Source organism: Brassica napus, chromosome A4, assembly GCF_020379485.1.
Source record: "Brassica napus cultivar Da-Ae chromosome A4, Da-Ae, whole genome shotgun sequence".
NCBI lineage: Eukaryota > Viridiplantae > Streptophyta > Magnoliopsida > Brassicales > Brassicaceae > Brassica > Brassica napus.
The window spans coordinates 18,836,952-18,861,610 of NC_063437.1; the positions used below are offsets into that span (position 1 = coordinate 18,836,952).

At 39.5% G+C, this 24,659-nt stretch overlaps 8 protein-coding genes across 9 annotated transcripts; 4 read left to right on the plus strand and 4 right to left on the minus strand.

Annotated features, from left to right (window-relative positions):
- Positions 1 to 653: 653 nt before the first annotated feature.
- LOC125608236 lies at positions 654 to 2,198 on the minus strand. The gene has a single exon (XM_048778229.1). The coding sequence runs from the start codon at positions 2,196 to 2,198 to the stop codon at positions 654 to 656; it is 1,545 nt and encodes a 514-aa protein (XP_048634186.1).
- A 966-nt stretch (positions 2,199 to 3,164) lies between these two features.
- LOC106447384 (pentatricopeptide repeat-containing protein At2g37310) lies at positions 3,165 to 5,287 on the minus strand. Its single transcript, XM_013889299.3, has one exon. The coding sequence runs from the start codon at positions 5,260 to 5,262 to the stop codon at positions 3,310 to 3,312; it is 1,953 nt and encodes a 650-aa protein (XP_013744753.1). The 5' UTR covers positions 5,263 to 5,287; the 3' UTR covers positions 3,165 to 3,309.
- A 66-nt stretch (positions 5,288 to 5,353) lies between these two features.
- Positions 5,354 to 6,989, plus strand: LOC106447386 (pentatricopeptide repeat-containing protein At2g37320-like). Its single transcript, XM_013889300.3, has one exon. The coding sequence runs from the start codon at positions 5,354 to 5,356 to the stop codon at positions 6,905 to 6,907; it is 1,554 nt and encodes a 517-aa protein (XP_013744754.1). The 3' UTR covers positions 6,908 to 6,989.
- A 518-nt stretch (positions 6,990 to 7,507) lies between these two features.
- On the plus strand, positions 7,508 to 8,876 carry LOC106447383 (protein ALUMINUM SENSITIVE 3). The gene is made up of 3 exons (XM_013889298.3): positions 7,508 to 8,058; positions 8,143 to 8,388; positions 8,524 to 8,876. The coding sequence occupies exons 1-3, from the start codon at positions 7,666 to 7,668 to the stop codon at positions 8,833 to 8,835; spliced, it is 951 nt and encodes a 316-aa protein (XP_013744752.2). The 5' UTR covers positions 7,508 to 7,665; the 3' UTR covers positions 8,836 to 8,876.
- Positions 8,877 to 8,933: 57 nt separating this feature from the next.
- On the minus strand, positions 8,934 to 11,804 carry LOC106447381 (ABC transporter G family member 2-like). Its single transcript, XM_013889294.3, has one exon. It carries the CDS (start codon positions 11,328 to 11,330, stop codon positions 9,102 to 9,104), a length of 2,229 nt encoding a protein of 742 aa, XP_013744748.2. The 5' UTR covers positions 11,331 to 11,804; the 3' UTR covers positions 8,934 to 9,101.
- Positions 11,805 to 14,330: 2,526 nt separating this feature from the next.
- On the plus strand, positions 14,331 to 19,379 carry LOC106447380 (polyamine-modulated factor 1-binding protein 1). Of its 2 annotated transcripts, none has more exons than XM_048778564.1 (19): positions 14,331 to 14,682; positions 14,749 to 14,931; positions 15,021 to 15,116; positions 15,367 to 15,419; positions 15,521 to 15,617; positions 15,825 to 15,898; positions 16,017 to 16,137; positions 16,409 to 16,519; positions 16,796 to 16,872; positions 16,961 to 17,030; positions 17,133 to 17,198; positions 17,293 to 17,400; positions 17,494 to 17,624; positions 17,716 to 17,782; positions 17,921 to 17,985; positions 18,079 to 18,172; positions 18,350 to 18,420; positions 18,567 to 18,941; positions 19,060 to 19,379. In XM_048778564.1, exons 1-18 carry the CDS (start codon positions 14,527 to 14,529, stop codon positions 18,919 to 18,921), a joined length of 1,995 nt encoding a protein of 664 aa, XP_048634521.1. In that variant the 5' UTR covers positions 14,331 to 14,526; the 3' UTR covers positions 18,922 to 18,941; positions 19,060 to 19,379. The 2 variants fall into 2 exon arrangements, with proteins under 2 accessions (XP_048634521.1, XP_048634522.1); XM_048778565.1 differs by having other exon boundaries at positions 14,336 to 14,682; positions 16,964 to 17,030.
- A 1,292-nt stretch (positions 19,380 to 20,671) lies between these two features.
- On the plus strand, positions 20,672 to 22,189 carry LOC106447378 (protein SODIUM POTASSIUM ROOT DEFECTIVE 2-like). Its single transcript, XM_013889290.3, has 3 exons — positions 20,672 to 21,535; positions 21,626 to 21,701; positions 21,849 to 22,189. The coding sequence occupies exons 1-3, from the start codon at positions 20,984 to 20,986 to the stop codon at positions 22,022 to 22,024; spliced, it is 804 nt and encodes a 267-aa protein (XP_013744744.2). The 5' UTR covers positions 20,672 to 20,983; the 3' UTR covers positions 22,025 to 22,189.
- Positions 22,190 to 22,538: 349 nt separating this feature from the next.
- Positions 22,539 to 23,880, minus strand: LOC106447377 (protein SLOW GREEN 1, chloroplastic). Its single transcript, XM_013889289.3, has one exon. The coding sequence runs from the start codon at positions 23,789 to 23,791 to the stop codon at positions 22,811 to 22,813; it is 981 nt and encodes a 326-aa protein (XP_013744743.1). The 5' UTR covers positions 23,792 to 23,880; the 3' UTR covers positions 22,539 to 22,810.
- Between the last annotated feature and the right edge of the window lie 779 nt (positions 23,881 to 24,659).

The following is a 24,659-nucleotide window of genomic DNA, read 5'->3' on the forward strand; positions in this document are numbered from 1 at the left end:
ACCTGAATATATTAGTTGTACCAAAGAGAAATACCATTATCTAAGTTGTACCACTCATTTATGTTAACATGTGTTTGCCCGGATACAATGAAATCATCACTATTGTGAAAATACTTGTCATGTATGTTTTTCAAAAAATATGTGGACAAATATGTTAACAAACCTTAAAAGTATAAGGTAGATCAAGCAAACTTTTGTGATGGAGGTAGAAATCCAGAAAAAAAAAAAAAACAATACAAAACACAAAGAAACCTATCCAAACACTTAAAATTAGACCATTTGAATGTTTTATTAATATGAAAAAACCTAAAATAATATTTAAATTTCAGATCCTCCATAGTTGTACTAGTTATTCCAGTAGAACCTATTTTAGTAAACTAGACATAGTTGAACTAGTTATTCCAGTATAACTTATTTTTAGTTTTACTAGTTGTACCAGTATAACAACACAAAAACATGAATGTTAGGTTTAATGAAGTTTTACCAATTGTACCTGTTGTACCTGACAGAAACAACACATTACATAAATAAGTTCTACAACACATAAATAAGTTTCATAACACATAAGTAAGACTCACAAGACTAAGCAAGTTCCATAACACATAAGTAAGACTCACAAGACATAAGCAAGTTCCATAACACATAAGTAAGACTCATTCATCAATTCCATCGCTTCCACTTTCATCGCTGTCAATTCCATCATTCTCACACACCAATGGTGGATACTTCTTCTTTTTCTTCCTCCGATATTCCCCAGCTGATGGAAATCTAGTTTCTTGTAGTCTTCCTTTCTTTCTTTCCACATGCGGAGGGTAGACAACCTGAGATAGGATTTCATCTGGAATTTCATAACTTTCCCATAATGAATGATGAGGCACTGGATATATTGTCTTGTAATATGCCAAAGTCCACTGCTCCATATAATAATACTTAGAACAATAGTCTTCAGACATTTCTCCACGCGCGATGATCGCAGCCTGTGCATGCACACAAGGATACCGATCAATATCAAAACACTTGCACTGGCATGTTCCGTTGCCTAAATCAACATAATAACCTTGACCATCTTTGCCAATCACAGTGTACTGACGTTCAAATCTGTTTAGCTCCATCACCGTGAGCTTTTTTGCCTTCGGATAACTGTGATGCAATATCCCATGCACGTAGGGAATTAGTATCTGTCTCTCTGGAACGCGTAAAGATAAATCACGATATTTGTTAAACCATTCTACCATCTTCCCAATGATCACATCAAGCATTGGCAACAATGCATATTTCCTTGGTTCCTTTAAAACACCATTGATTGATTCAACAGTGTTGGTTGTATCTATGTTGTACCTTTCTCCCGGAAATTGACATCTTGCCCATTTGGTCTCATGAACACTCTCATCTAGATACTCAGCGGCTTGAGGCAACGTTCTCCTGAAATCATTGTAGCTTTTTCTGAACTCGACCTCTGTGTACATACCAGCAATTTTTCTAAACTTTCTGGCAACCCCTTTCTTGTTAACTTTGCTGCATGCTCCGGCAACATTATTAGACAAGTGAAAAATGCAATATCCATGGATCGCCATTGGGTACACCTCGTGCACCTTCTTGATGATGCATTGGTTTCTATCAGTACAAAAAACAAGCTGAGGATCATCTGGTATCAAAGTTTTCAGTATAGTCAAAAACCACTCCCAGCTCGCATTTTTCTCACCATCTACTACCGCAAAAGCGAGGGGATAATGATGATGATCTGGATCCTGAGCAGTGGCAATGAGAAGCACTCCTCCATACACACCCTTCAGGTGAGTTCCATCCATTATTATCACTTTCCTCATTGCTTGAAACCCTTCGATGCAAGCTTTAAGCGCAAAGAACATATACTTAAACTGCTTCTTCTCATCCACTACTAATCTTGTGATGGTACCAGGATTCATTCTTTCTAACATGTACAAGTAAGATGGAAGTCTAGCAAAACTCTCCTGAGGGTTACCACGCAAATCACTGACAGCTTTGTGTTTCCCTCTCAAAGCTGTAGAATATGAAACCGTGACACCTAGTTTGTTCTTCACCAACTTTATGAGAGACTTTGGATCTGGAGTCTTGTATTGGCCTGGATAATCTTCATGCACCACTCCTGCGACCAAGCTTGGTGTTCCTCTTTTCCCCCTCTTGGTTACACTTCCCTCTCCCCGAGTACACGTATGCATCTTTCTATACGTTCTGACACTGAAAAAGGCTGAGTTTTTCAGCCTTGCAGCCTTGCAGCTCGTAAGAGTTAAAACCAACATTACAGCTTACAAGTTATATCAGTTATACGAGTTCTAAAGTCGCTAAAATACGGGTTATACTAGTATTACCAGTTATACTGGTTTACATGTAACAGTCGTTTATAAGTTATACTAGTTATACTAGTATTTGACTTGTCAAAGGACTACTAAGAGTTATACAAGTTTTACCCATAGTCTTATTCAGTGTTACTTAGAGTTGTACCAGGTTTACTAGTTGTACTAGTGTTATTCTTAACGAGTTTTACCAGGTTTACCAGGTGTACTCAACGTCTGTTGTACCAGTGTAACCAATGTAAAAAATGATTTAATCTACAATATCATGATTCATACTATAAGAACGTTATCTTAAACCATGGAACCTGACTCATAATGGTAACATACATATTATGGGACTAAAACTAAACAGAAAACAAATAAAAAAGAAGAGAAGAGTGAGAGAGAAGGAGAGGGAGAGAGTATACACTTACCAAGCGATTTCAAGACCAAGGACGAGGCACATTTGCTGTTTCAAGGACGAGAAAAGCTGTAGAAGAACCCTAAGAAACAGAATTAAAGGTTTGTGGATAAAAACTTGAAGAAGAGAACTTTGGTTGGTGATTGAAATGAATTTTCGTGGGTGGTTGAGTAATGAAGAAGATGAAGATGTGAGGGAGTTAATATGGATTTTGGGTGGGACCCAGGCGAGAGAAAGAGAAAGGAAGAAGAAAATTGGACGACCGAGATTAGAGTTTCCATTATTTGATCCAATGGTTCACATGCCACTTTCATTAATGGCAAATTGGTAATTTACCAGCCCTTGGTCCATGATAGATCACAATTGGTCTATGTAGACTTCTTTTTGTCTTTTTGGTCTGTTATAGATCATTGTCCCAAGTTATAGCCTGCTTGGGTATGATCTTAATCATTCAAAGTTATGTTCAATGACGACAATAAAAACTACATATCATAAAAAGCAAAATCATTACACATAAACTCTTTTAGAAGCCCCACAAGAAACCTTTTGAACTCATTCGACTTCACGGCAAGAACATCAATAAGTTTCATCGATCTCTTGTTTCGTGATACACTCCTTGTCACTCATTGACTCAACCAAACCCTCTATCATCTCGTACATCTCTTTGCTTCTCTCACATGAACCATCTTTCGCAATGAAACTTCTTAATCCTTTACCAGTATCGATCCAGCTAGTTCCAGGGATTTTCTTCAATCCGATTCTTCTCATCTTATCCCTTACAATCTCAGCTTCTTCCCATCTCCCTGCTTGAGTGTATAGATTCGCCATGATAGTGTAACTCCCTGTATTTTCTGGTTCCATCTCAACTAAATGATCGTAAGCGAACCTCGCAATCTCCACATCACCAAGAACATAAGCCCCATTCAACAATGCACCCCAAACTTTAGCAATTGGCTCAACTGGCATCTTGGAAATGAACTCCATCGCATCCGAAAGTTTGCCAGCGCGGCTAAGAACACTTACCATACAAGCATAGTGCTCCACCCCAGGCTCAATGCCATACTTTGTTACCATAGAATCAAATATGCTATGCGCCTTATCCGACTCTCCAGAGTGTGCACAAGCTGAAAGAAGAGCTGTTAGTGTAACATTGTCTGGCTTAGTCCCAAGACATATCATTTGGTTAAAAAGACTACAAGCAGAATCAGAGTCCCCATGGGTAGCGTACGCTGTTATAATCGCAGTCCATACAATCAAGCTCCTCTCTCTACAGTTATCAAAAACTCTCTGAGCTCCTTGGAGATATCCTAATTTCGCATAGTTATCTATAATGGAGGTAGCGACATATATGTTGCTGTCAGAACCGTTACGGATGGCGAAAGCATGAATCTCCTTACCTCCTTTGAGATTAGAACTATACGTCAACGAAGGAAGAAGACTCGAGAGGGTCACCGTGTTTGGCCTGTTGCCACACCTTATCATCTCCCTAAACAAATCTATAACCTCCTCGTGATGATTATTCTGCATAAGACCCGAAATCACAGCGTTCCACGTACTCAAACCAACACTCTCCATCTCACAGAACAAAGCCATTGCTTCCTTAACAAGACCATGAGCCATGTACCCTGATATTATAGCTCCATAAGTGACAGAATCTTTCTCACTCATCTCATCAAACAACGCTCTCGCGTAATCCAAGCTACCGCATTTAGCATAAACACCAATCACAGCATTACACAAGGATAAATCCATCTGGATATGATTCTCAATCATCTGCTTGTGAACTTCCATCCCCAAAACAAGATCGCTTGATTGTCCACACGCCTGCAACACGCTTATCACAGTGACTCCATTAGGCTTCAGTTCAGGACAAAATAACATCGCTTTATACAACTCTTTACACTCCTCGTAAGACCCACTTTGAGAATACCCAGAGATCATAGAGTTCCACGAGACGACATCTCTCTCAGGCATTTCGTCGAACACTTTCCGCGCAGAAACGACGTCGTCACACTTTGTATAGTAAGTGATCAACCCGTTGCTCACGAAGACATCGGAATCAAACCCACCTCGTAACACAAACCCGTGAACTTGCTGAGCCAGCGAACACAACAAGAAGTCATCGTAACCCGACAGAGACTTCAACACGCAAGAGATGGTAACAGAATCTGGTCTAGCTGTACCGGAGGATCTAATCCACGACGAGAACAAGTTAAAAGCATCGGAGTACATCTCACGCGAAGTGTAGGCGATGAGAAGCGCGTTGTAAGAGAAGGCATTTTTAACGGTAATTTCGTCGAACACGTGGAGGGCTCGGCGGAATTGGTTCTCTCTGGTGTAGAAATTAATGAGCTTGGAAGCGAGGAAGTTGTCAGGCGTGATGGAGAAGAGGACGATTCGTGCGTGGAGCTGTAGCGCGTGGAGAGGAAGACGGTGACGAGTGAAGTGGTGGATGAGGTGGCCGTACGCGCCGCCGTCAATTGTCGCATAGTTGAGCAAGCCTTGCAAGGCTCGTTGAATCGCCTTCATTCATATCTAACCGAAAGCTAAACCGGAAAAATAAACATTTATGAATATATCGAGGTAAGTTAATGGGCCTTTAATGGGGCCTTAAGCCCATATGTTATCACTTCTAAGTATTTATAAGTATTGCAATTTAAGGACATCTTTAGTTTCCATGTCTTGTCTGAGAAAATATCATTGTCGAGCTTTCACTTACATTCAATCTCGATCACTGAAACGTGATTTAGCAAACGACGCGACTGAAGTTGAGAGACGAGCTCGGGCTCTGAGAGTTCTTGACATCATCTCTTCAAAAACTAGTGAAGCTTCGAATCGTCAGAACCATCTTGGTGAATTTCTAAAAACAGATCCGAGACGATTCAGAGATCAAACAGTTTCCGAGGATCTCGACCTCTCAAGAACCAAACATGGAGTCTTAAGCGTGCTGGAAGAAGTTCTCCTTGAGGAGGACTCTTCAAGCTCTGTCAATGGCGGTATGCAGGAGCGAGAAGAATGGAGTTTCGATGCGTATGGTTTGTCCTCCGCCGTGAGATCTTGCGGGTCGAAGCGAGAGTTTAAAACCGGTTACGGGTTTCATTGCTTAGCGTTGAAGAGTGGGTTGATCTCAGATGTCTACGTAGGAAGTTCTCTGGTCGTTTTATACAGAGATTCAGGTGAGGTAGACAATGCACATAAGGTGTTCGTAGAAATGCCTGAGAGGAACGTTGTTTCGTGGACGGCGATTATCTCAGGGTTTGCTCAAGAATGGCGAGTTGATATGTGCTTGAAGCTTTATTCAGAGATGAGAAACTCGACTTCTGATCCGAATAATTACACGTTCACGGGTCTCTTGAGCGCTTGTACAGGAAGTGGAGCTCTAGGGCAAGGGAGAAGTGTTCATTGCCAAACGCTACAAATGGGTTTCAAGTCTTATCTTCATATCACAAATGCTCTCATCTCGATGTACTGCAAATGCGGGGACTTGAATGATGCGTTTCGTATCTTTGACCATTTTGAGAATAAAGACGTTGTCTCTTGGAACTCTATGATTGCTGGTTACGCGCAGCACGGACTTGCGACGCAAGCAATCGAGATGTTTGAAGTAATGATGACGAAAAGCGGGATAAAGCCAGATGCAATCACGTATCTAGGAGTCTTGTCATCGTGCAGACACGCAGGTCTGGTAAAAGAAGGGAGAAAGTTGTTCAATTCGATGGCGGAGAACGGCATGAAGCCACAACTCAACCACTACTCTTGTCTGGTCGATCTCCTCGGCAGATTTGGTCTATTACAAGAAGCGTTGGACTTGATCGAGAACATGCCGATGGAACCAAACCCTGTCATATGGGGATCTCTGCTGTTCTCTTGCCGTGTTCACGGTGATGTCTGGATGGGAATCAGAGCTGCAGAGGAACGGCTGTTGCTTGAACCTGAATGTGCAGCAACACATGTCCAGCTGGCGAATCTTTACGCCAGTGTTCAGTACTATAAAGAGGCGGCGATGGTGAGGAAGGTGATGAAAGATAAAGGACTGAGGACGAATCCTGGTTGCAGTTGGATAGAGATTGATAACGATGTTTTCATGTTTAAAGCTGAAGATGGTAGCAACTGTAGAATGGTAGAGATTGTTCATGTTCTTCGTTGTCTCGTAGATCACATGGAGTTCTTCTAATACAAAGCATAAAAAAATCAGTCAATTTTGTTCTAAGTAAAGGAGAAATCATAATGCATAATTGATCAGTCCATTTTTTTCACCCATTGCTTAAAAAAAAAAAAAGTTTTCACCCTTAGTTTATCAAATATCTATTAATGATTTTATAAATATAAGTGATGGAGTTTGAATCTCAAAGATTGTGATTTTTATTTTAAAAAGTTAGTGGAAACAAACTTACAGAAAATTTTTAGTACAAATGAAATGGTTTGACATGAATCCTATAGAATTGTCTTATTGTAAAGTCCTTGATGTAAAAATTCTCATCAGTTTTTTTTAAAAAAAAAGACTTTTTCAACAATACCTCCATTACCATATGAAAAAAGTAGTTGGGTAATTTGTTAATCAACAAGTAATCAAATGAATGTAGCTGTATAATGTGGTAAAATGCGCCAAGAGTTCTCCCAAGTCCCCATCTAAAATTTTCTCAACTCTTTGACTTATGTTCTATAAGATGTCTTTTTCTTGATCTCCTCTGAAATATAATAATTGAAGTGAACAAAAACAATGACAAGTGAAGACACACTTGCAAACATTTCTTTGGATAGTAATTTATCTCTTATAAATCACGAGTTTGCACGATTGATATTAATCTTTTTAAAGTCATTTTCCTCTGCGTTCAAAAGTTATTTAATAAGACCAAAATCTAAAATAAGGGAATCGAATCCAAAAGCCAAAAAATAAATTAAGGATCCTAAACATGAGCTGATGGAATAAAGATGAGAGGAAAGTGTCTACTCTTTCTAACTTGTTGTCCACTATATTATTCCCTCCTCCACCACTACCACCTTCCTACAAACACGACAAAAGGAAAAAAAATAAAGCGAGACACAAAGAGAGAAAGAGACATGGATCTCGATTGGGTATCAGCTTTTTTCAAGAACAACGAATGGCTGATAGTGTATCTCAAAGGCATGGTGAAGCCCGCGGCGGCTCTCGCGGTTGTGCTTCTAGCCGTGGCTCTCTCCTACTCGCAGAAACTCTCTTTGGAAGGAGACATGATATACTCTGTTTTACGATCGTTTCTTCAGCTATCTGTTATTGGGTTCGTTCTTCAGTTCATCTTTAACCAAGAAAACGCCGGCTGGATCATCCTCGCTTACCTCTTCATGGTAATACAGTAACACTTCAAAGTTCAAAATTCAAAAATGATAAATTATATTTAACTTAAAATTGTTTTTTTTAATTCTGGTCAGGTCTCTGTTGCCGGTTACACCGCCGGACAACGTGCAAAGCACGTGCCACGTGGAAAGTACGTGGCCGGAGTATCTATCCTCGCCGGAACTTCTATCACAATGTTCCTGCTCATCGTCCTCAACGTCTTTCCTTTCACTCCTAGGTATATCATCCCTGTGGCCGGGATGATGGTCGGAAACGCCATGACGGTCACCGGAGTTACCATGAAGCAGCTACGAGATGACATCAAGATGCAACTAAACCTGGTTAAACTTCTTTACATCAATGATTTTGTACTTAACCGAACCAAGTTCCCGGTTTAAACCTGGTTAAACTTATTCTTTTAGAACAATGATTTTACACAGCTTAACCGAACCAAGTTTCCGGTTTAATTGCCATAGGTGGAGACAGCATTGGCACTAGGAGCGACGCCAAGACAAGCGACGTTACAACAGGTGAAAAGAGCTTTGGTGATATCTCTATCTCCGGTTTTGGATAGCTGCAAAACAGTTGGATTGATCTCTCTACCAGGGGCTATGACCGGTATGATAATGGGCGGTGCGTCTCCTCTTGAAGCTATCCAGCTACAGATAGTTGTGATGAACATGATGGTTGGAGCAGCAACCGTTAGTAGCATCATGTGTACCTATCTTTGTTGGCCATCTTTCTTCACTAAAGCATACCAGTTACAAACTCGTGTCTTCTCAAGTTGAAACTATTAATTATTATCCATTTACTTTCAACAGTCTTAAAATCATAACATTGTTTTTGTAAACTATATACATTAACAGAAACAGATTATTTAACAAAAAAAAATGTAGAATGGGGAGATTAAATACAACTTTTAATTAATTGATTAGGTATCATATAACGAAGAAATACAAATATTTAGCTTTAAAAAAATAAAATAAAACACGACAATGTTTTTATGATTTTCAGACAACAAGACCAATCAAGAAAAAAAAAACAAACTGTTTCATCACCTCCGTTTGTTCTTACTTCCAATCAACAGCGTGAAGTAAAACAAAACCCTAAAGAAGAACCCCCACGCAACCGTGATCCACAAGCAATTCCACTTACTAATCTCCGTAACCCCCTGCTGCTTCAGAATATCAATCCCCGTCGTCACACACGTCTCCGCCGTCACATTAATCCCCAAAACACCGCTCATACTCTTCAACAAACTCAACTTCACAGCGTTCGGAAACTGCCCCAGCGGCGAGTTATCGAATATCTGAATCCCTCGGACAAAACACTTGGTCGTATCTTCAAACTCGTTCTGCAAAACCCCTTCGTAAGGGTACTTCACTAAGGATAGGTAATGGAACCAGATCCAGTAGAGAGGGATACGGTCACGAGAGATGAAGAATCCAGAGAAGAGGAGGAAGTAAGCGAGGATGGCTACAACAACAGTGAATCCGAGCATCACGTTCGATACGACGCCGGATAGGAACGTCACGAAGGAGCTTCCGGCCCAGAAGGAAGCCAAGATGGTGAGGAAGAAGAAGAGGAAGCCGCTGGCGCCTCCGGCGAGACCGACGGCGAAGAAAGTGGTGGCTGCGAAGCACGCGGCGAGGAATATGAGAGAAGGGATCGAGATAATGGACTGTGAGAGGACGTAGGAGGATCTGCGGTAGGCGTTGTAAGCGGTCTCTCTCATGAAGATGTAACGCTCTTGGAGAAAGACCGGGATGGCCTCCGCGCACGTGTAGAACGTGGTGGACATCGCGAAGGCGAAGAAGCCTAGACGCTCTTGGACTCCTTTGGGGGAGTTGTCTAGCTTAGTGAACATCGTGGCTAATATGATTCCAGTGACCATTACAGCTCCTATACGCATCCCGATGAGTTCGGGCTGCCTCATCGAGTTGAGTATAGAGCGTTTGCCGATAACGATCATTTCGATCCAGAACGGATTCGCGTAAGTTTGGAATGAGGAGGGAGAGGTTGTTGTTGTTGCTGCTCCGGAGACGAGTTTCCCTTTGGAGATGCTCGCGGTTATCGCTTCTTTGAGAGTGATACCGTTGTTGTAGTAGCGCGCTGCTGCTTGTTGTTTCGCCCGCCATTCCTTGTGGTACTCGACGAGTTTCTTGGTTCCTTCTGGGGAATTCTCCAGCTCCCGGATGAGATCGAGAGCAAACTCTGTTTTGTTCTCGTTCTCAGGGATAGGATGGTCGAATTCGGAGAAGAATTGAGGGAGGTATGTCGGCGAGCCGCTAAAGACTGTGTTTCCTCTAGAAAGGAAGATTAGTCTGTCTAGCAAGCCCATGATTCTGTAGCTAGGTTGGTGGATGGACATGATGACTATACTACCACTTTGCGCGATTCTTTGTAACACTTTGATGACCATATAGGCACTTGTAGAGTCCAACCCCGAGGTTGGCTCGTCGAGAAAGAGTATAATCGGGTCGTGGATGATGTCGATCCCAATCGAAACACGTCTTCTTTCTCCTCCAGATATCCCTCTATGTCCTTCATCACCAATCATGGTTCTAGCCGCGCTTCTTAGACCTAGTTGGTCGATCAAAGATTGTACTCTTGCTTTCTTCTTCTTCTTGGAGAGGGAGCGAGGGAGCCTGAACTCTGCTGAGAACATTAGAGTCTCCTCAACGGTGAGCATAGGGAAGAGAAGGTCGTCTTGCATCACGTAAGCAGATATGACTTTCTGGAGGCTGGATTCAAGAACCTCTCCGTTTAAGGTGATGGAGCCTCTGAGGCTGTCTTTGGCGATACGGTTGGCTAATGCATCGATGAGCGTTGACTTACCAGACCCACTTGCTCCAAGAACCGCCATCATCTCCCCTTCGTGGGCTTCGCCTGAGATACTATTCAGTAGTATCTTGGTGTTCAAGGCAGAATCATTTGATGAGGAGTTTCCAAAAAAGGGAGGAAACTTTTTCTTGATCTTCACGCTATAGGTCAAGTCGGTGAAGGAAAGAACAAAAGGGGAAGAGGTTATAGAAGAAGCTGGAGCTGAGGTCCATGAGTTGAAAGAAGATGCTGAAGAAGTGAGAGGTGAGGCCATTTCTAAACCCCGGTGATCATTACTTGCATCATCCACGTTCATGAGAAGCTCTCCGAGTGTGGCGGTAACTCTAGGCGTGTCTCTTGGACATCTCTCCATGGAGTTTGAATAAAACAGAGGAAGATCATTATTGTTGCCGGCTACTACCCTTTTGGTTGGAGATAGTTTTCCAAGAAAGCCAGACATGTTTTTTTTTTCTTTCTAATTTTATCAGGTTGTTGGGTTTAAGCTCATCCCACAAAGAAGATATGAATAGGGATGAGAAGAGGCTATATAAGGAGTGTTTGACAGACGAATGAAAGTAGTAGGAAATGGTCAATGTGGGTGGGTGAGCTCTATGTATCTAACAAAGGCTTTTTCTGGTTTTGTATATGTTGATGCAATGTGTTAACCTAAAAGTAAATGGTTAGGTGAGAGGAGTTGTGCACAAAAACCCTTATGTTTTATGTCTATTTCTTGGGGCTTAACGTATGTTTAACAACTTGGGTTTAGCTACACGGGTTTTATGGATTGAACAAATGATTTTTAGGCACAAAACATATGGTGTTGATGGCAGTCTGTTGAGAAATATTGTCCATCGAGGATTACATTTAACTGTGTTAGCGAGTAGCTGTCCAAGTCGTGCTAAACGGGCAAACTCGTACCTATCTTACGATAATAACAATATAAAATTGTTGTTCTATTTCAATTTTATTCTATTAATGTATCATCACTTTTCTAAACTATCATATAATTTGAAGAATAAGGATGGTTGATATTTTATTATTTTATTTGATTTTCAGCTGATATTGATATTTGTATTTCTTAACTGAAATATATCTTCAGTTAAGTAGTAATGAGGAAACATTTGTTGTACAAAGCCTAAGCATTGTCTTAGAGCAACATTGTTGCAAGGATCTACTAGGAGTACTTCTCAAAACAAAAACAAAATTAATAAAAGGTAATTATTTGTGTTGATGGGTATGATCTCAATATATTTACTTTGAGTTGGATTTTTCATACCATATTGAGATACCCATCATCAAAACAATGATATCTTTGTATACCATATTAGTATAATTTAAGAATCTTGAGTTGAGAAACTTTCATAGGAGGTGTTCTTATATGTCTAGAATCAACCATTTGATGTGGTAAAATGTTTATCAAAAAAGAAAGATAGGATATTAGTCTTTTCTTAAAACATTTTTTAAAATATTAGTTTGTAAAATAAATAAATTGTGAAATAAATATCACTATTATAATTATATAAATAAAATATGGATCACTCCTCTCATTTTATATGAAAGTTCATAAAATGATTAAGTACGTACTATATGAGAATAAGTTCAACTTGAACTATAAGAAGTTTCTCAATAAGTAAGCTTATATGTCTAACATAACATAGGTAATGCAGCAGCACATAGATATTTTTTGAGAAGTTGTTATGACTAAAGGAATGGATAAGAAAAGTCACTGGAATAAAATGTGGACACGGCTTCAATAGTAAGAGCAAGCTACACGAAAACCCCAAATTCTCATTACAAATTAGATATTATAAGCTTAACGTGAAGAAGTAGGCATATAATACCAAATTAAACTGCATAAGATAAGCATAACGTGGAGAGGTAGGCATATAAACGTTTGGTATGGCTGTTATATCTGTTTTTCAAGACTTTATACTATACGCTTTCATATATTGACCTAAATCAGTTCATTCAATTTACCTATTCTCACAAGAAATCCCATGACTCAAAAAACATAATAGTACTCTATATTTGTTTTATGACGCCTGTTCCTTTCAGTTTTTTTTTTCAATAAAAAAGGTTGACTAATTAAAGCTATTATAGAAAAATGTTTCAAACTCGAATCAAAAGGTTTCTGGTAGCTAACTTGACCGAACAAGAATGTTCTTAATTACAAAGACTAAAGGATGTTCCAGTTCAATGGAAAATATGATATAAACTTGGGCGCATATAACCAACAAAGAACATACAAAATTATGTTAGTAGACTTGAAGTTATTGTCTAGGTTATCCGTTATTAGTTATATAATTTTAACTAATATTGGTTTAGGATGTTTGCTCTTCGTAAAATAAAATTTAATAACAACTAGGTGAATACGAACACAAACTAACTAAGGTTTAGTAAAAGTTCTAAACTGTTGATGTTAGAAAAGTTCAACTTGATGTAATAATAGAAAGAAAAAGGTTCAGTTTGATAAGAATCATAAGATGCTCGTTGACAAAATAAAAGATGTTATGCTCTCTGACGTTCAGACGATATTGTGAGCATATATTGCTAGAATAGGATGTATAAAATGTCAAATACTCGGAAGATGAAATCACAGTTACCGCAAAAAGCAAAACATGTAGCAAACATCTTATAACTTGCTCACATTAGGTCTTTGAAACTGAATTTTATACCGTCACATTTTCATACACAATAGACATAATAGAACTATCAGTACTCACACATCAAAACAACTAAAAGCAAAGGAACTTTTTCCAGTGGTCTGCTCTCGGCATAAGTTTATAATTTACAGTGACATCTACAAATATAGTGAAAGTATGAAACATCTAACTTTCCAGGGAATAACGACCAATATTACTTTACCATAACAAAATTCCTTATTATCAAGGGTATGATACTAACTGGTATATCCTTATTGACTATAAGAGAGCTGGCTAGTGATCAAAGTTCAATATGGACCATGTGACAGGCCCGGTCTTAAATGGGGGTGGTCAGTACTGAAGTCCAGGGACCTAACTTACTTGTTAAAAAATCATATAAAAGCAGCCCATTCTGAATTATTTATAAAATAAAAATAAAAGGCCAATTCATCTTTATTCTTAAGAGATATAGAAAATTTCAGTCCCTACTCAATCTTCAGTTAAAATGGAATTTATGTAGATAAATATCTACGTAAATTATAAGGGCTATTTAGCTGTAGAGCATGCAGGACAATAAAATAATTATATTCAAGGTATTTTTATCTTATCTAGAAATATCAGGTTATAGACTTTTAGTACTTTTGAAAACAGTATACCAAAAACAGATATTTAAGAAAAGATTGTTTAGTAAAGACAACAAATAAAAAATGTCATAAAATTAGAGAAAGAAACTAATTGAAGCTGAATACGTTCAAGAAAAAAAAAACTTAGACTTGAATAGTTTGGTAAATAATCAATTAATACTAAAAAATAAAAAATAAAACTTAAAAACAAAACAAAACAAAGAGGATCCATCGAATCACCCGGGAAAATATTGAAGAGCTCCTGCGTCTGACTTGTTCCCCTCTCTCCCCCATCGCACTCCGTTTCATTCTTCTCCAATCCTCTCTTAATAATATTCACACAAACCACCGATTCGATCGAGATCTGCGATTTCGCGAAGGAGAATCCGCAATGTCGTGGCTGAGATCGGCGGTGCACAAAGCCGTCGAAGTCGGCGGGACCGGGAAGAACAACCTCACCCGCACCGTTCGCAACTACGCCGATTCCGTCGTCCTCACCGCCGGCAACGCCGTTTCCGAGGGCGCCAAACTCATCCACGATCGCATCGTACGTAATTCCTTAATCTCCTCTTTTCCGATCGATTCCTTCTAACCGCCGATGTGTTGGTTACAGGGATCGAGGAACGTGAAGAGCTTTAGCCTCGAGGTGAAGCGACTAGAGGAGGTCTCGGTTTCTTCACGAGGCGGCGAGAGAGTGCAGCTGCTGAGGAGGTGGCTCGTCTCTCTTAGAGAGGTCGAGAGAATGTCTCTCGATCAGATTCAACCTAGCTCCGAAGAAGCCAAGGATTTCACCGCCGTGAGTGAATCAATTCCCACATTTGTCTTTGGTCATCGTGGCTTTAGCAGTTTTAGGGTAATGAATCTCGTTTGTGAAAATTGGAATAGGTTTATTACGTTGATCCTGGTCTTCCCGGTGAGACGATGACGTTCAGAGATGTGTTTCTTCACAGTGAGGCACTTGAAGGGATGGTATTGTCTATGGTAAGTTTGATAGTACCAACGTGGAATATGATCTGACCTGATAGCATTACTTAGTACTTATCACGTGTTTTCCACATGATCATCTTAAGAGCCGGCTCTTAGTTTTTTTTTAGTTAAAAGTTAAGAGACGGTTTTTTATATTCTGCTAAGAACCTCCCATTCATGCTCTTATAACACATTGCAATAGCTATTTAGGTTGACCTTTTTATTGTTCATGCACTGAGTTTAAGTCTTTTTCTGTGTGAATCAGATTCTGGAAGCACCAAATGAGGAAGAAGTTCAGATGCTTCTGGAACTGTTTGGGTGATGATTTCTCTTTCGTTTAATGTTGTAATTTTTAGTTATTCTACGTATATAAGAAGCCTTGTGTTTGAGCTCATATGGTCATTGGTTGATATATACAGGCTCTCTTTGTCAGGAGAGAAGGAAGTCCACGAAGAAGTGATTCAGAATGTGAAGGACTTGGCAGCGGTGTTTTCGAAATACAAGGATGAAGTTCTGGTAAGGATGCGCTGGATTTTGCAAAATATGTGTTCTGTTACCTTGACTCTGTTTCTTTTCAGCATGGATTGTTGACCAGATATTGTCATAGTACGTATATTGCTGGCTTGCAAGATGAATAAGGCCACAGGATTTAAATGTCCTTCAACAAACCGTTAGAGATCTTGCACTTCGTAATGCCTCTTTATCTTCTTCCTTTTTTTCTAGGCAAAGCGCGAGGAACTTTTGTATTATGTCCAAGATGCAATTGGAGGGCTTAAAATCAGTGCTGATCTTGCAAGGTATTATTGGATCACTCTCTGAATTTTCCTGGCTGCAGCTTTGCGTGAAGTTTTAACAATGTCCTAGTCTTATAATTTTACTTTCTCTCGTTTTAATTCTCATTTGTGTCTGTCTCAGAATAGACACTGAAGCCCAAGCTCTGATGGAGAAACTTGATAAAACGAAGGTCAAGGTTCTTGAGAAGACTTCAAATGGAGAAAGTTCTAAAACCGCTGGAACCAGTGCTGCATCAACTGAGGTGAGATTGTCTATCTCCAGTGTCATTGCCTTATTGTTATCTCTGTGCCTTCTTCACATTAGATCTGATATCGGATTTCCAGCTATTGTTGCTTTTACTAATCTTGTATAGAACGGTGCTTAGTTATTAATATGTTGATTATATTTTTTCACTTATAAAGTGAAAGGAACTACATAAGAAAATCTTTGTTGCATTGCTTTGTTTCCCAAGTATCTTAACGATTTTTCGATGCATTTCTGGATCATGTACTGAATAATTTGGACTGCTACAGGCTCTCCGTGAAATTCTTGAGCAGGTTCGCACTTTTTCGAAGCTAGAAGCACTGTTGCTGAAGAAAAAATCATTAAGAAATGGTGATTCCCCTCAACACCACAGTGAGAAGGTAAAAAACTGCACACAACTCAGATCTTTTGCCGCTTCTGTTGGTTTGTTTGTAACTGTCTCGTACTTAATTTTTTTTACCATAAAAACTGATTATTAGCTTGTTTTCCAAAATACTGGAATACAAATATTTATTTGGCACAAGTTTAACTCTGTTCTTTAATTATTGCCTTGATGTCACTAGTGTACGACCTCATATACCTAATTTCGCATTTAAATGTTGTTTTGGTGTTAAAATCCGGTCAAAATATAACTAAGTTCATTTTGTATTTTGCAGGTTGATAAACTGAAAGTTCTGTCAGAATCTTTACTCAATTCTACCTCAAAAGAAGAAAAACGAATTGTGGATCATAGGTGAGAGCAAATGTAACCTGATAATTCTAAAAGCTATCAACTTCATGTACTATCATAGTTCACATGTATATTTGTTTCCGTATAATAGCAGAAGCCAGAAAGAAGAAGCTCTTAGCTATCGACTTTCCAAAACTGATGAAGTCAGCCAGCGGGAGAAGGTTTGCACTTTGCAGCCCCTAATCCCTTTGTCCTTGTTAATGAAATATTATCTCAGTCGCTTTGTATTACATGTTCTTATTATAGACAAATATGACTTTCAGGATGTTGCTGCAGAATTAAAAAAACTTGAGATTATGAAGGAAGATCTTGAAGCTGAGCTGAAAAGGGTACTCCCATAAGAACTTATCCCAGAGCAACTTACTGAACTGGTAGAGATCTAGATTTGTAGGTCACATTACAGAGTTCACGTATTTTCTGAAGGTCAACACCTCAATAACATCTGCCCGGGCTCGCCTTCACAATGCTAGAGAAGAAAGAGAGCAATTTGATAATGCAAGTAATGAAATACTTATGCACCTGAAGTCAAAGGTACCTAATGACTTATTCTTATTAAGGAGATGAAACATACGCAGTGTCATAGAAGTATAGTAGTTCGTGATGTTTGGCTGGCTTACGGTGTAGGAAGACGAGCTAACTCGCTCGATAGGTTCATGCCGAGTAGAGGCAGATGTTGTAAATAAGTGGATCAAGTTTTTGGAAGATACCTGGATTATCCAGTCTAAATTTGCTCAACAAAAGGAAATACAAGTGAGGTACGTCTTATCTCCACTAATAATGCTTCTTCCTTAATTACTTTGCATGTGATCCGTATTTTTCGGGTCCAACCATGGATCGATATTCTAGTGGGGAGATGGAGAGATATGGTGACCATTTCATAGACCTGATTGTTCAACTCCTCTCTTTCTACAAGGTAATTCTATATGTTTAGCCCAAAATGAGTGCCAGTTTTATCATGATAAACTGATTCCACTTCCAATCTTGTCGGAACCTTATACCGAATGAATTTCACTTGGTTAAGCTCACATTCTTATTTTTAATATCAACTCAGGAACAACTGGACCCTTCTATTCCCAAGGTCAGAAGAGTCGTCGAACTTTTGGAACCCAGTAAAGGGTAACGTACCACTTCTCTGTTCCTGTACAATTTTATTTTGACCAAAGTTAGGCTGATAGCTCTCTATTTGGTCTGTGTATGGGGAAATTTCAGGTTAGAAGCAGAAGTAAAGACAGAGGATAAGGATGCAAAGCCAATCGATTCTAGAAAACAACTTGAGAAGGAGTATCTGGACCTCGAAGCTAAGGTACTTTTCTTTATGAAATAGACATGTAGACCACCTCTCTCAATCTGAGTAATAAAACAGACATTCCTACTAAGCTTTACTCCAACTACAGAGACAAGAAAGTGTCACACATGTTTCTACTCTCCATGTCCTTTTTCCGTATTCTATTTTCTGATTCTTCTTCATTAAATTTATCAGTTTGTCACAACATTAAGTGTGGTTGATGCGATGAAAAAGCCATTCTATTCACAGACGGAAGGTATCTCCAGGTAAAAGTTACAAAAATATAACCAGTCATCTTTAGACGCTATGATAGTTATATCCAGCTATGGAATGGAGAATCTAACATCAACTTTGTTTCTTTATATTGAGCTTAAGTCATAACTCTCTCCTGCTTTGGTGTTGTTTGATCCAGGAAAGACGACAAAAGAGTGAAAGAACTATTTGAGGCATTGGACAAAACAAAAGAAGAGTTCGAGTCTATCGAACGCCCGCTTCTAGATATTGAGTCTCCTTCGAGAACCTCTTCTTCTTCTTCTTCACGCTCCCCGTCCCTGAAAATGATACCCGAGGTTCCACTTTCTTTCACAGTCCAGAAAGAATTTGATGGTGTTGAAACTCCAGACAGTAAAAAAGGGTCTTCAGAGAAGGAAGACCCGGCGAAGAAGCAGCTGGAGTTGGAACTTGACGACGGAGAAGAGTCATTGGCTGATGAAATCAACGACTGGGAATTCGACGCTCTTGATGACACTCACATCAAAAACCAATAGCTAACTCAAATTTTGCAAAGGTAATCCACTTGAGCTCATACTTAATCAGCTACAAGAACCTTTTTGTAATGAAAGTATAATCAGAGGGTGTATTGTAATGTCAAACTAATGTTATTCCATTTTGTTTTGTTATATCAGATGATGGAGGAAGAGGGGGGGATATATCTGTTACTATTTAACTAACTCAAAGGTTATGACTTTCCAGAGCTTTGAAATATATAAAGGAAACTGTAAGTTATTTTCTTGTTTGATCAAATGTAGATATATATTACTAGCTCACAGTAAGTTTTAAAATGAAACTTTATTGTATAATTTACTCTTACCTCTCCCGGTATGTTTTTGTTTTTCCTTCGCCGGAGATGAGATTTTTTTTTCCTTACTTCTATATCTTTTCCTTACATTATGTTCCTCATTTCATATTTTTAACATTGTTGTCGTAAAATATTTTTCCTGGACAACTATGGGGATAAATGTTCTTGCGTTATGATGTTTAACGTCACATCAGTGTTTTTCCAAAAATAACATCTTCTGCATCAAAAACATCCATCCAAAAAAGGAGAGAATACAAAAACTACGGGAGTATATAATAGGAGTCACTACAGTTAAAAAAATCAACGAGAAGAAACTTCTTACTTCAGATGAGTCACTACCGTTAGCACCACTGCAGCGAACCATATCTGCTACACCAGTTACGATCGGCTCCGATGCCGACGAGGTCTTTCCCCTTGCCGGCTATCTCCTGCTGAAATCTTTACAACTGATCTCATCGGCTACGCGGGAAGGTTACAATTAGCCTAATGGACTTTGTTCAATGTTAAACCCAGATTATGACTAACCCTCTTTTCCAAAAAATAAAGCCCATATTTTCAAAGCCTGAAAATGCTTCTTTTTTATATAACAAGGGAGTTAAAACCGGATACACCCTCATCTGTTTTGTACATCCAAACGTAGAATATTCCTCGTGTCCCTAATTGCAACAGATCTCAATAAAAGATCCATATTAGTTAATTAGTGAAAAGCTGAGAACAAGATAGATAAATTATGGTAATCCTACAAAAGCTCTGCCCCGGCTCTAACATTCAAGTATCACGCTGTCCATTTATAAGAAAAGCTCCTTAACTCATTTCTCAAGATTTTATTTTATTTTCTCTGTTTTTAGACCGTTGTCATATGTCTCGTCTCTCTCTGACACTGATTCAGTGTTTCATTTATCATAAAAATAAATATAAAAACAGACAACCAAACAAAAATAAAATAAATAAGATTGAAGTAGGATTTGGCCTCGTGAAGGATGTCCCACGGTTCACGCCCGGCATATGCATCCAGTGACAGTGAGCATGCAATGTATTAACAAGTAATTATAATTCTCAATTGTTTGCTTTCTGAGAAAATGTGTTTATGATGTTTTCATATATATAAAATCACGATACTATCATTCTACTGATAGTTTTTTCCTCAATCTATTGTGCAAATGATTTCTGCCACAGTCTATCTTTTTCCGGAAGCTTAACCTAATTAATGGAAATAGCTGATGGCCAACAAAAAAAAAAACGTGAACTCTCTAAACTCCCACGTGAAAAGTAATTTATTATCCCAAGTTGAGATTCGAACTACGATCGTATGTCATCATTACATGAAATGAAACTCCTTTTTTTTGGTCAATACATGAAATGAGAGTATTATGTAGCAGTTTTTAAGGAAGCATTTTTTTAAGAAAAAAAAAGACAAATTTTGATAAATAATTTTTTTTTTTTTTTGATAACTCTGGTATCTGGGCAGCCACATTCCCAACTATCCCCGAAAGGGGTCCAGCGCCCCAACGGAAGGGATGTTAAATCCGTTGTGGCCAAGACTCGAACCCGGGTGGCGGGCAGTACAGCTGTACCTCCTTGATAAATAATTGATATACTCTCTTTAACTCTCTTTTGTCTCTATTCCAATCCAATTCTTTCTCTATATGAGAGTAAAGATATATTTCATATCATTCACATAGTAACGTTCTCATCAACGTTTCATTCAACCTCTGACAACATTTTGTTACTTTCTTATTTCCTTTGGTAAAATGAAGGGACGTATGTTTTGCGCTTCGCAAGCATCGACAGCCATATGTTCAAGCATGGACCACATTCCAAAACCAACCACCACCACCTTCGTCGTCGACGATGAAAAACTCAGCGACAGAGCTATCGACCGCCACAACCCAATCATTAAAGATGGCCGGAGATCCTCCGTCGACGACTATATCAGAATACCCGCTTCCCCAGCCGACGGAGAGATCAGTAACAAAACACTAGAGATCTACAAGGGCAGGAGGAGCGTCACTGCCCGGAAAAGCACCGGCGGTGGTGGTAGCGGAGGTGGAGCCGCGGCGTTGTTGAAGCTCATCACAAATGACCTCAGCTTGGCTAGGAAGAGTTTCAGCTGTGTTGCGAGACCCTCAAGTGAATTTGTCAAAACCCCTGCTGGTTCCACAAGGTATCTTTTGGGATCCGACCCGGGTTCTCTGACCGGGTCTGCGGGTCAGGATACGGTAGCTCATAAATCTCCTGCTGTTGAAGAGATAAAGCCGTCAACGGAGGAGAAGACTAGTGGTGGAGGTGGTGGTGCAGACCAGGTAAGTTGTTTATTTGATATGATAAGTGGCATATATGTAAATAAATGGTGGTAAGAGGGTAATGAGTAGAGTTTCATTTTGTTGGAGCAGGTCGTTGTTCTCAAAGTGTCTCTCCACTGTAGAGGCTGTGAAGCAAAAGTTAGGAAACATCTGTCCAGAATGCAAGGTAGATATACGGGAATGCCACTTCTTTCTTTTTTAGTTAGATATACTTTCAAAATGTTCTGGTTTACAAGCCGGTCTGGTTCGTCATTTGAAACCGGTTATGGATGCAATAATAAGACTAGAACTAACTAACTTGAGTCATGTGTAGTTGTAACATCATTCAACATAGATTTTGCTGCAAAGAAAGTGACTGTGACCGGTGACATCACTCCCTTGGGAATATTGGATAGCATCTCAAAGGTTAAAAATGCTCAATTCTGGACAGCTCCAACCCTCCCAACTCCAACACTCCCAATGCCAAATCTGGAAATTCCAAATCCCTAGTTTACTTTTTACAGTACTCTTATCTCTCTCAGTTGTTGTAAAGTCGATAGTAAAATTTCAAACTTTAACTGCACCTACTTTTCGTTAGAACCGCTTAGCAGGTTTCATTATGAGACTACACCTCTGCTTGATGCAGTCATCTTATGATGCTCAAACACGTCATTACATCTTCGCATTTTTCACAAATGTTTTTAGTATTAATTGATAGGTACTATGAAACTTTCTAGAGCGATCTAAGACTTCTCAACGCACTCTCTTATCACTAGCTATGCTATGACTTCATCTTCCAAAAAAGTGACGAAGAGCAAAATTGAGAAAGCAAAAGCTATAAGCAATTGCTGCGTGTAATATAGATACCATTAAACACCTGTTGAAATTGAAGTAACAAACAAGCAAAGCCAATCATGATTCATGACACTACCAAACAAATACAGACGGGGGTTGTACCACAAAATTTCTATCAACTGGTTTTACTCAAGAAACAACACAAGACTCACGTTTGTCCTTAAACCTATGAAGAGAAAAGATAACTCGTTAACATTCAGAGAACAAACAAGCAAGCAAATGCATCAAGTTGCCATGTTTTCACCACTTTCCTAGACCTAAAGATCTTAAAGTGGTACAAGATCATTAAGACTCCCGTGCAGACAGAGTAGAGAGCAGCAACATTATCACATTCAAAAATACACTGCAAAAGATTCAAACTCATGGATCAAGATTCAACACCAACTACAACCATCTAAACCCTCAAGGAAAAAGTCTTAACAACCATCACCACCTCTCCATTCAACCCTTAGTTCCAGCCATCTCTCGCTGCGCCTTCTCCGCGAAAAGCTTGGTAGCAACCATATTATCCATAAAATACTCTCTATAAGGATGATTCCTGGGAACAAGCCTCCTAAACTTCTCAAACTGCTTCTCCGCCTCGCCGCCCTTCTTAAGAAGCGTGTATATAATCCCCTGACACAGATACGGCCTAAAATCCCTCGGCTCCTCCTTCACCAGCTCCTGATAAAGCCTCAGCGCCTCCTCATGCTTCCCTTCGAGCACCCGAATCTGCGCAACCAACAGCTTAAAATCCCTAAGATCCTTCACATCCTTCTTGCACCTCACCATCGCCTCGCGAATCCTCTCCTCCACGGCCTTTAGATCGTCTCCCGAATCGGAGTAGGCCATGGCGAGGCCGTGGTAGGCCTCGACGCGGAGAGGATCCTTGGCGATGATCTCCTCGAAGGCGGTTTTGGCGGAGTCTGAGTCTCCGCTGTGGGATAAGACGTTGGCTTTCAAGATCGGCCATTCTTTCTCATCCGGTTCTAGATCTATTAGCCTATTGATTAGATCTATCGCTTCTAGAAGCTTGCGGGATTTGATTCTTACCTCCATCAGCGAGCGGAGGGCGGATACGTCGTCGGGGTGGGAGGATAGGTGCGTTTCGAGGGAGGTTTCTTCTTCTTCCAGCGAAACGGTGGCGTTTTGGTGGTTTAGGGATTCTACTGAGGGAGTTAGGGGAGATGCGATCGATGGAGGGGGTTTGAGGTGGAGGTTCGCGAGGAGGAGGGCGGAGGCGGCGGTGAAGGTGACGCATGTGGATTTGAGGAGACGGGAAGGTAGTGATTGTTGAGGTTTCGATGAGGAAGCTCTGATGGAAGCGCGTTTGAAGGATTTGAAGGAAAGTGAAGAAGGTTTTCGGGGGAATGATGGAGGGGATTGAGTGAGGGAGAGGTGGATTGGGTGTTGATTGAGGTGTAGCTTCCCTAGAGACTCCATTGTTGGTTGAGGAATGTGCAGAGATAAACCCTAGAAACCCTACAGTGAGATCGAGGAAGAAGATCAAAAAGGCTTGAGACTTTCGAGTGTGCTTGCGAAGATACGACGGCGTTTCGGAGGGAAAGTCGTCCCGAGTTTGGGCCCTTAGTGGGCCTGCGCTAGTTAGTGGGCTTAACGCTAGGACAAGTAAGTCTGCTCGTAATCTTAGAACCGGATACTGGTAAGTCATAACCGGTCTGCTTTTCAATTAAATCGAATGTTTGATGAGAGGAATTGAGCACTAATCGGGACAAAACCGCTTGATTTGGTTCTCAATAAGGTCGTGAAAATTGTATTAATTCTCAATAAATTAAGATTTAATATGTAATAGCATAAGCTGTATCCATTACTTTTACTTCTTATTCTGTAAATTTTTTTTTTTGGAAAATAAGATCCAAATATAAGATGGATTACTCTACAATTAGTTTAAAACTATTAATCCAGCTTGATCTTGTTTTTTCAAAATATTAGTATTTTTTTTTTTGCCTTTTTGGCACACCTTTTTTCCAAAAAAGAATAAAATCAGAAATTACATTATTTTTTCCCCAAAAGATACTGCTTTTTTTTCTTCCTTTCGTGTTAAATCTTCAACTTGTGGAGTGAGGATTAGAACAAGTAATCAGAAATTACATTATTATTTTTCTTTTTGAAAATGGATTAGAACGATTACTTGACATGTAATATATACAGTGATCCTAAAGATGATATAAAAATAAATAAAAAAATCTGGTGTTAATAATATGTAATATAGGAACATACATCTATTGAAATCAAATTTGTGTAAGCTATATTTGCATAATAATGGGATCATTAGCCGACCATATTAGTT

Excerpts from the sequence above, each read along its gene's own strand:
- LOC125608236 (XM_048778229.1), bottom strand. The coding sequence starts at position 2,198 with ATGCATACGTGTACTCGGGGAGAGGGAAGTGTAACCAAGAGGGGGAAA.
- LOC106447384 (XM_013889299.3), bottom strand. The coding sequence starts at position 5,262 with ATGAAGGCGATTCAACGAGCCTTGCAAGGCTTGCTCAACTATGCGACA.
- LOC106447386 (XM_013889300.3), top strand. The coding sequence starts at position 5,354 with ATGTTATCACTTCTAAGTATTTATAAGTATTGCAATTTAAGGACATCT.
- LOC106447383 (XM_013889298.3), top strand. The coding sequence starts at position 7,666 with ATGAGAGGAAAGTGTCTACTCTTTCTAACTTGTTGTCCACTATATTAT. Across the intron at positions 8,059-8,142 it reads TCCTCGCTTACCTCTTCATG|GTCTCTGTTGCCGGTTACAC; the intron begins GTAATACAGTAA and ends AATTCTGGTCAG. Across the intron at positions 8,389-8,523 it reads TCAAGATGCAACTAAACCTG|GTGGAGACAGCATTGGCACT; the intron begins GTTAAACTTCTT and ends TAATTGCCATAG.
- LOC106447381 (XM_013889294.3), bottom strand. The coding sequence starts at position 11,330 with ATGTCTGGCTTTCTTGGAAAACTATCTCCAACCAAAAGGGTAGTAGCC.
- LOC106447380 (XM_048778564.1), top strand. The coding sequence starts at position 14,527 with ATGTCGTGGCTGAGATCGGCGGTGCACAAAGCCGTCGAAGTCGGCGGG. Across the intron at positions 14,932-15,020 it reads AAGCCAAGGATTTCACCGCC|GTTTATTACGTTGATCCTGG; the intron begins GTGAGTGAATCA and ends AAATTGGAATAG. Across the intron at positions 17,986-18,078 it reads CTTTTGGAACCCAGTAAAGG|GTTAGAAGCAGAAGTAAAGA; the intron begins GTAACGTACCAC and ends GGGAAATTTCAG.
- LOC106447378 (XM_013889290.3), top strand. The coding sequence starts at position 20,984 with ATGAAGGGACGTATGTTTTGCGCTTCGCAAGCATCGACAGCCATATGT. Across the intron at positions 21,536-21,625 it reads GAGGTGGTGGTGCAGACCAG|GTCGTTGTTCTCAAAGTGTC; the intron begins GTAAGTTGTTTA and ends TTGTTGGAGCAG. Across the intron at positions 21,702-21,848 it reads ACATCTGTCCAGAATGCAAG|TTGTAACATCATTCAACATA; the intron begins GTAGATATACGG and ends AGTCATGTGTAG.
- LOC106447377 (XM_013889289.3), bottom strand. The coding sequence starts at position 23,791 with ATGGAGTCTCTAGGGAAGCTACACCTCAATCAACACCCAATCCACCTC.